The 9,456-nt window shown below is 36.3% G+C and overlaps 1 protein-coding gene across 1 annotated transcript; it reads left to right on the top strand.

Moving 5' to 3' along the window:
• The first annotated feature begins 7,861 nt into the window (after positions 1-7,861).
• Positions 7,862-8,332, top strand: LOC145009373 (putative mitochondrial protein AtMg00820). Its single transcript, XM_078968080.1, has one exon. The coding sequence runs from the start codon at positions 7,862-7,864 to the stop codon at positions 8,330-8,332; it is 471 nt and encodes a 156-aa protein (XP_078824206.1).
• Positions 8,333-9,456: the final 1,124 nt, after the last annotated feature.

Here is a 9,456-nt window from a genome sequence, read left to right as displayed (position 1 = left end):
TATAATTTTGTAGTGCCAAAATGGACACATATACATACACTATAAGCAGAGTGTATGATTTACATAAATACATAAATCATTTATTATTTCAAAAAATAAGATGTTATCGTGGTATATTTTGCATACAAAAGTTTCCCTATAATAGTTATAAATCACATATGATTCCATTGATAAAAAGTGTATAATGAAACTTTATATAACACACAATAATAGTCGAGTGTTTTACTTGTATTCCCCCCCCCCTTTAAAAGCATATAAAAGTATATATAAAACATTTAAAAGTGTGGATTATAGGGGTATGAACTCACTTGAAAGATCGAAGAAGGCGAGATGAAAACCGAGCAGAATTTCGAATCGAGAAAGCGGATTTTCTCAGGAATCTCGGGAGCACAAACGACCTTCGGGACTTGAGCAAGGAAACCGGCACTTCGGGATAGCACATACACAGAAAACGAGGCAAAAACGCAAGAAAGATGAGAGGAATTGGCCCTTTTCTTCGAAACCCTCGTATCCCTTTTATAAGGAGTGGGAACCGCCTCGGTACGTTGGGCGTACGCGAGTACGCTGGGCGTACTCGTGCGTCATGTGTGACCGCATCCTCGACTGCCTCAGACTTCGGATGGGACGAGGCATAGCCTCGCATAGGGGCAACGTGGATGATCTGAGACCTAGGCCTCGACTACGCTAGGCGTACGAGTGTACGCTGGGCGTAACTCGGATCGGCCCGTGACTCACCCTTCGGATAATACCGAAATTAAATATAAAAATTATATTTTTAATATTTAATAAATTTCAACAATTCATTTTTTCTTCATACGAACTCCGTTTTTGAAGTTCTTTATATCCACGCGTAGGTGAGACTATACTTTACAACTTTTGTTTAGATTCTGTCGGCAAATTTTTAAATTATTTTTATTATTTATTTTTAAAAGGTCGCGGTAAGAAAATTTCGTTAGAAATTCATAATTCCATTATCTGACGTCTGTTTTTGCTAGAATTTTTATTGTTGAAAAACCATTATCGAGACCTTCGATTCTCATTTAAGTCATTCGGTCAAAAGTCGCTCGATCTCCGTTTCAAGTTTTTAGCTGTCCGTTGCTAAGCCGAACTTGGAAAATTCATAACTTCCTTATACGAAGTCATATTTGGGCGTTCTTTTTGCGTACGATCACGGTTTAATGACATCTAACATAATATATAATTTAATTAGTGATTTTTGGACATTTTATTTTCGAAGTTAATTTCATTATAACAAACGTGGTTACAATACTTGACTTTTTAGGTCGTTACATAGAGTTGAAATATCGGGTTGTCACAAATCTTCACGTCCAAGCCTTTCCAGTTACTTTTCCAACTGGTCAAACATTAGGAGAGGTTAATCGTGTTGAAGATGAGCCTCCTCAAGCCCCCCATATTTCAGCATCCATTCGTGACGCACAAAAGGAAGCAGCTAAGAAAGGGCAACTGCTGTTTAAAAGAAACCCTACTCAGAATGTCTCTTGGGATATGCCTAAGATTACAATGATTGATCTTGAAGTCGTTCGATTCAGAGATACTTTCGGTGATAGATCGGGAATTTTTTCGTGGGGAATTCATGATCCTCTCAAGATGTGGATCGTTCTAAGTAAAAGTGGCAATTCTGAGCTTTATAGAGATTGTCATGATTTCAGTTCATGGACTAGGGTCAATCTGACTGAATTGTCTCGAGCTCCTTTCTCCAACCTAACAAACAATCCTCAGGCAACTCAGTTCAAGCACTTCCTTGAAGATCAAGTTAAGAAAGGGTTTCCTGCCATGAATATTGCTGAGTCTGTTATAGTAGAGCATTCTGATATTATTGATCCTAAAACTGATAAGCCACTGCAAGATGTGGCCTACAACCAAGCAGGTCAAACAATTCCATGTGCTTCAACATTATCAAGATGGATATCTAAGTTCAATGGAGTGTTGGGTATTTGATGAAATTACTTCCGTTGCGGTCATCAAGCTCAAGAATGGGTGCATTCGACTCTATGATCGAAAAGATTTGTTACAATTTCGAAAATGGGATATTCATCACCTCAGCAACTTTCAGATTTTGGTTGCAAAGGATACTTTTGAGGATGTTGCGAAGGTGTATACAACTATGGTTGCTGAGATTCTTAACAAGCGGATGTGGAATGGGGCAATGGGGCAAGCGGACATCATGGTTGTTAATAAAGGTTAACTTCAAGCTAGTCCAAACCAAAGGGGAGATTGAAGGGCCCAAATTAGTGGTTTGGTCTAGGCTTTACAATGTAATAGTAGTTTGGTATAGATGCATTGTGTTAGTGTGTGTGTGTATGATGGTTTACAGTTGTAATGAGTTTACGTCCGTAAACTCTTCTCGGTCGTGGTCCCTATAAATAGAGGGTTTGTCAGTCTATTTTGGTTGTTGATGCCTTATTGTTCACGGCTTCCTATCGAGTTGTACCAAACGTTTATAGCTATAAAACGTGTGCAAGCTTGTTTTATTCTCTTCTCGCTTTTATTCTTGTTTTGTGTGATTGTGTTTGCTATTGATCTCACACACACACACACACAATAGAGGGACATTGGATTAACATGAAAGTGTAGAAAACAAAGCGGTAAAAGTGGTATATTAAAAAGTTAAAGGCGGACGAGGTGAAATTGATATTTTAAAAAGTAAATGGATTAAAAAATCATTATACAAAATATAGGATTGCAAGTGATAGGTTATATAAAGTTGGGGTGCAAGTGATATTTTAAAAAGTAAAGAGTGTTGGGGTTCGAAACTTGTGAGATGTCCAAACTATCTTTGTTATGCGTAATGTCGAATTTTGGAATTTATGTTTATTTTAAGGACTACTTTTGTAATGAAGCTTAGATGTCGAAGTCCTTATATTTTTGTATGCTTTCAGTTTTCCCTAAAAATATGGGAATGATACTTTAGAGGTTAAGAACTTTCTTGATTGTATCCGTATTTTCTCTCAACCTCTTGTATTCAAATGATCAAGCATTAAACGTGCCAAACATATTATATTTAGATTTCTTGTTCTAAATCGTTTCATACTCTGATTTTGTTTGATTACTCGATTCAATTGGAACTACATTTGATATCAGAGCAGGATTCAAACAGATTAGATCTGTTTTCTGAATTTTTGCAAAAGTTTTGAGTCTAGTTCTAGTTTTAGATAGGGATGAGCATAGATAGGTACCCATCTCATTTAGCAAGAACCGGAACTAGAACCGGCGGTTCCTAGAAAGTTAGAACCGGAACCGGAACCGCTCTAGGCGGTTCTTAAATTTTTGGAACCACTCCCGGAACCGGCGGTTCCAGTTCCGAGAATGGGTAACCGGGTTACATTAACTTTGTCAACTTTTGTTAATAAAACCGCAACATAGTTCGATCCAAATCGAATCAATTCAGAGCAAAGAGAGACAAAATCAGACCAATATATTCTCTAAACCGGTCTAAGTAATACACATATTTATATGATATACTAATATATATATATATATATATATATATATATATATATATATATATATATACACACACACACATACATACATACATACATACCGGTTATGGCGGGTACCTAGCGGGTAGTGGTTCCGAAAAAATGAGAATTGGAACAGGAACCGCTTAAGGCGGTTCCATAACTTTAGGAACCGGGACCGGAACTACTTAAGGTAGTTCCAATTCCAGAACCGCTAGTTCCGAGGCGGTCCCAGTTCCAAGAGCGGGTACCCAGTTCCGATGCTCAAGCCTAGTTTTAGATTTCATTTTTATGCACTTTTGCATCGGAAAATTATCTTAGATCATGTGTTGTGATTCGATTATGCATTCCAATTGTTAATTCAAGTGTTCGGTTAGTAAATTCCATGTGTTTTAGTTGATTTATATCGTTCAAATTCAAGATTTTCTCAAAAACTGTCTGTACATCAATGACGAACTTCAACATGAACACAATGACATCTTACTCTCATCTCCTTGGTTCATCTACAAAATTACAATGCTAATTCCTGAGTATTATGATTAGTGGGTGGATATAATGGAGGATTACTTGAATGGAATCGATGAAGGGTTATGGAAATGTATTCTCGGTGATGTTCGTCCACCTCCTGCTATTCAGAATCTTGAAACGTCTTCTAATAATCAAAATGTCTAAGCGCTCGCTGAAAGATGGATGAAGAATGAGAAGAAATGGATGAGAGAACTTAGAGGTGCTCTACCTCCCGTTGTTTACAATTACGTTCGTAGTTGTAAATTTGCAAATGAAATCTGGAAAACTCTAAAGGAAAAGTTTCCAGGGAATAAAAAGAAAAAATCAATTCAGTGAAAAATTGTCTGGTTGAATTAAGAGAATTCAAACAAAACAATGGTGAATCAATCGAGTTGTACTATGATCGTCTTAATGAACTAATCTACAAGTCCAGTCGATATGGTATCACCAGGTCAACAACGGAGTTTAATCTCACATTCGTTATGGGGCTTCGCAAGGAATGGTGAAACGTGAGTTTAATGGTGAAGACTCAACAAAGTTTTGATAACTTTTTTGTTGAATGAGATGTACAATCTGTTGAAATCTCATGAAGAAGAAGTTAATGAAATTGCTGAAGAAGCGAAGAGAAGTCTTGGTGGTCCGCTTGCATTGGTTTCGAAAGTTAGTGAAAAAGAAGCTAATTAAAATGAAGATTCGGATGATGAAGGATTAATTGTAAATTCAGATGATGAGGCTGTTGCATTTAATCTAATAATCGAGTAAAGAAATTCTTTAAAAAGCCATTCAATGCAAGGTCAAAATATAGTGAGATGAAGGGAAATGATGCTTGGAAAGTTGGAGGTGATGAGAAGAATGTATAAAAGAAGGAAGTTCGAGTTAACGAAGAAAAGAAAGAGAAAAAGCTTAAAGGTGATGTTGGATTCGACTGCCATTATTGCAATGGGGTGAATCATATGGCAATTGATTGTATACTTCGTAAGCGTGATGAGGAAAAGATCTTACCTGATTGTGTTCGTATTTCTCTCAACCTCTTGTTTTCAACTGATCAAGCAATAAACGTGCCAAGCATATTATGTTTAGATCTCTTATTCTAAATCATTTCATACTCTGATTTTTTTATTACTCGATTCAATTGGAACTACATTTGGTATCAGAGGAACATGTTTTGAAATCAAATCAAAAATCAAAAGTCCAAACTTCTTATCATGAAAATTATGTGAGAAATCAACAAAAAGGTTTTGTTAAAAATTCGAACAATCCAAAGTTTTCACAAAATAATTTTCAAAGAAGTGATTTTCGAACAAACATCCAAAAGAATTATCATCGTCTTCCTTATCAAAATCAGTTTTCAAATTCACAAATAGTTTTTCCAAAGAATAACGTTGGTTATCAAAGCCGATTTCAGAATCGTTACATTCCTCATGTTTTGGCAAGAAAGCCAACAAGACACTTTGAGAATTCAATGTTCAAGGGAGGAGAAATAAATCTTTCAAACTTGATCAACCTCATTTTTGAAACCCACCTTTGATACAAACCGCAAAAGCTTCATTTGTAAAAGGGAAAAAATATGTGCAGAATATCAATCATTGGTTGGAAGGAAAGGGGAATCATTTTCAATCTGGGAGTTTTCTCAAGAATAGATTAAGGATGCATATGAGAAATATTTGTTTGAATCGTCAAATGGAAATTCTTCTTCAAAAGAATCACGTCCTTTTGTTCAGAAATGGAGAGAAATTTTGAAAGAAAAAGTCAGTAAGAAAGAACCTAAGAAAAATGAGGTGCATGTTCATGTTGACTTTAAATCTTTGAGTGTGTACATTTCGATACCCTTACCTAATGATGTGGACTTAATTGATAGTGTCAAAACAAAATTTCGAAACTAGATAATTGGATCTTCGTTACATCAAGCATTTTATCATAATAACCCAGGACCCAAATGGCCTTGTGGACCTAAATTCTTTAATTGATTGCAGGTTTTCTGTGACGAGCAATACAATGACAAATGGTATATCAATAGTGCTTTCTCTCGTCACATGACTGGGAAGAAGGAAAACCTGAGAGATTTTCGAAGTCTGGACAATGCTTGTGTTGTGAAATTTGGAAATAATAAGAAGTGTCAAGTCAAAGGTTATGGGAAGGTGACAAATGGGAAGTTCATAGTTAACAAAGTTGCTTATGTCGAAGGTCTCCAACATAATTTGATCAGTGTTTCGCAACTTGTTTTGGCTACTGGAAATCAAGTTCTTTTTAATGAAGAAGGAAGTGTCATATCCAGCATCGAAACAAAAGAAGTTCTTCTTAAGTCAAAGCGAAAAGGAGATATGTTTACACTTGACATCAAACTAATTGTTGGTGTTTCTTCTGTTTGGCTTCTTTCGAAGGCTTCCTCTGATATAAGTTGGCTGTGGCATCGAAAATTATAACATATGAATTTTAAAAATCTAAACAAATTAATGGTAAAAGATCTTATTCGAGGTTTTGCCGTTTTAAAGTTTGATAATGATTATCTTTGTGCAGCTTGCGAAAAAGGAAAACAACATAGACAAGGTCATCCGATTGTGATAGATTCCAAGAGTGTCCAACCTTTGGAACTTTTTCATATTGACCTTTGTGGTCCTTTGACAGTTGAGACACTCAACAAAAAGAGGTACATTTTGGTTATTGTTGATATTTTTCTAGGTTTATTTGAGTATACTTTCTTCTTTTGAAATCAAAAATAGCTCAAGTGACGATCAAATTCATCAAACATATCGAATTAAGTTTGATGAAAAAGGTTCACAAAATCAAGAGTGATAATAGATATGAGTTCAAGAACAATGTTCTCGATTGATTTTTGGCTGACAAAGGAATTTTGCACAACTTCTCTTCTCCTTATATACCTCAACAAAATGGTGTTGTCGAAAGGAGAAATCGTTCATTATGCAAGTCAGCAAGAACAATGCTGACTTACACAAATCTTCCACAATATCTATGGGCTGAAGTTGTTTCAACTGCTTGCTTTTCTCAAAATCAGTCTTTTCTTCATACAAGATTTGATATCACCCCTTATGAAATCATTAACAACAGGAAACCAAATGTAATTTTTTTCCATATTTTTGGTTGCAGGTGCTTCATTATGAATCTTAAGGATAGTCTTTCGAAATTTTAGTCTAAGGTTGATGAAGGAATATTCTTAGGATATTTTCATAATTTTGTGGCATACAGGGTACTCAACAAGCAAACAAGGAAGATCTACAAAACCTTTAATCTCACATTCGATGATCATTATGTCAAAAGTGTTGAAAAAACTTTTGAGCAAAAACCAATCATTAATGAATCAAATTATGAATCTGAAAGTGTTGATTCATTAGATTTTGATTATGATTTAATATTTGGTACTCCTGATAGGGATATTGATGCTGAAATCCATGCTGAGGATAATCAAGTTCTTGAAGCATCAAAACATCATGAAGATTCGACAGTTATCCAACAAACGGTTGATGATCACTCGACAACAAATTCTTTGAATAGTAACGAAAATCTGCTAGTTTTCCAAACTGATCAAGTGAAGGGGGAGCACTTGACTTTGAATACTCATGTTGAGGGGGGACATACTTTCGAGGGGAGAATGGGAGAATGAATGTTGATGTCGAGGGGGAACATCAAGAAGATAATTTTGTCGAGAGGGAGCAAATTGATAATCAAACAAATATTTCAAATAATCAATATGAAAATTTTCATGATACGACTTATAATGTGTCAATTGCAAGTTCAAAAAATGATGATACTTTCGAAGATGCACCATTGGATTTTGATCCAGCATATCCTCCGTTGGACGATGGACTCGAAATCATCCACATGAACAAATTCTTGGTGATCCTCGAGATGGAGTAATGACAAGAGCTCAAATTCGTGCAAAGAACGAGGTACTAAATACTCATCAGGAATTTTGTATGCTCAATGTTTTCATTTTGAAAATAGAACCGAAAACAGTCAAGATTGATATAGAAGATCCTGATTGGATTGTTTCTATGCAATCTGCGTTGGCTGAATTTGAAAGAAATAAAGTTTGGCGTCTCGTTCCTAGACCAGAAGATATGTTAGTAATAAGATTAAAATGGATCTTTAAAAGTAAAACTGATAATGAAGGAAACATTATGAGAAATAAGGCTAGGCTAGTTGTTAAAGGATATTTGCAACAAGAAGGCATTGATTATGAAGAAACCTTAACCCCTGTCGCAAGACTTGAGGCTGTTCGAATCTTTTTAGTCAATGCAGCACACAAGGATTTCGATGTTTATCAAATGGATGTCAAGTGTGCGTTTCTTAATGGTGAACTAGAAGAGACGGTGTACATTGCATAACCTCCAGGTTTTGTTAACGAAAAATACCCTAATCATTGTTATATCTTAGACAAAGTTGTTTATGGGTTAAAACAACCACCAAGACCCTGGTATGCAACTCTTGCCAACTTATAAAGATTTTGAAATTTAAACAAAGATAAGTTGATCCTACTCTCTTTCGAAAGAAAGTTGGGAGTCATCTTATGCTTGTTCAAATTTATGTTGATGATATTATTTTTAGCTCTACTGATCCTGTTTTGTCTAGTGAATTCGAAAATTTGATGAAAAGTAAGTTTGAGATGAGCATGATTGTAACAACGCAAATTTTCAAACAAATTTTCCATGGCAAATAAAGTGACTTTATTCAAATTAAATATAATTATTCCAAGTTTTAGGTCAAAATATAATCATAAAATCCCCAAGATCTCAAAATATCAAACAGTGTGTACGCATCACGTCGGCGCCTTCCCACGGTCCTCGCTAGTACCTGAAACACATACATAACAACTGTAAGCATAAATGCTTAGTGAGTTCCCCAGTATACTACTTACACATATACGCCATTCCAGGCCCTGACCTTCCGGTCCACAACACAACGCCTTCCGACCCGTAACATAATCGCCTTCCGGCCCATAACATATTCGCCTTCCGGCCCATAACATATTGCCTTCCGACCCATAAAACATACACAGCACATATAATAATTAACTTACCACATATAGCACATATATCACATATCATATCCGACCTTCCGGTCACACAGTCAAACCCTTCCGGGTACAGTATAGTGAGAAGACTCACCTCGTGAATATCGAAAGCTAGCAACTCCTGAAATCACTCGTACTCGATCCGCCGAGCTACAGACTCCCTATAATATCATATATCCCTTATTAACACTTTTATCATTCAAGACAAGTGCCCCTAAGAAATCACATGTAGGTCAACTCTGGTCAACGGTCAACGGTCAACTTGACCGGACTCGGCGAGTGCTATGGCGACTCGGTGAGTCTAGACGTCTTCACCAATTCCCTGATGTTCCCTTTCTACTCGTCGAGTATCCTTCTTGACTCGACGAGTTCCTCGTGAAAGAATCGCGGGGCCACCCCGACTCCACTCGCCGAGTCTGAAGAACAGCTCGACGAGTC

Source organism: Lactuca saligna, chromosome 8 (assembly GCF_052625555.1).
Source record: "Lactuca saligna cultivar CGN05327 chromosome 8, ASM5262555v1, whole genome shotgun sequence".
In the NCBI taxonomy this organism is placed as follows: Eukaryota; Viridiplantae; Streptophyta; class Magnoliopsida; order Asterales; family Asteraceae; genus Lactuca; species Lactuca saligna.
This window is presented reverse-complemented; position numbering and strand designations above follow the sequence as displayed.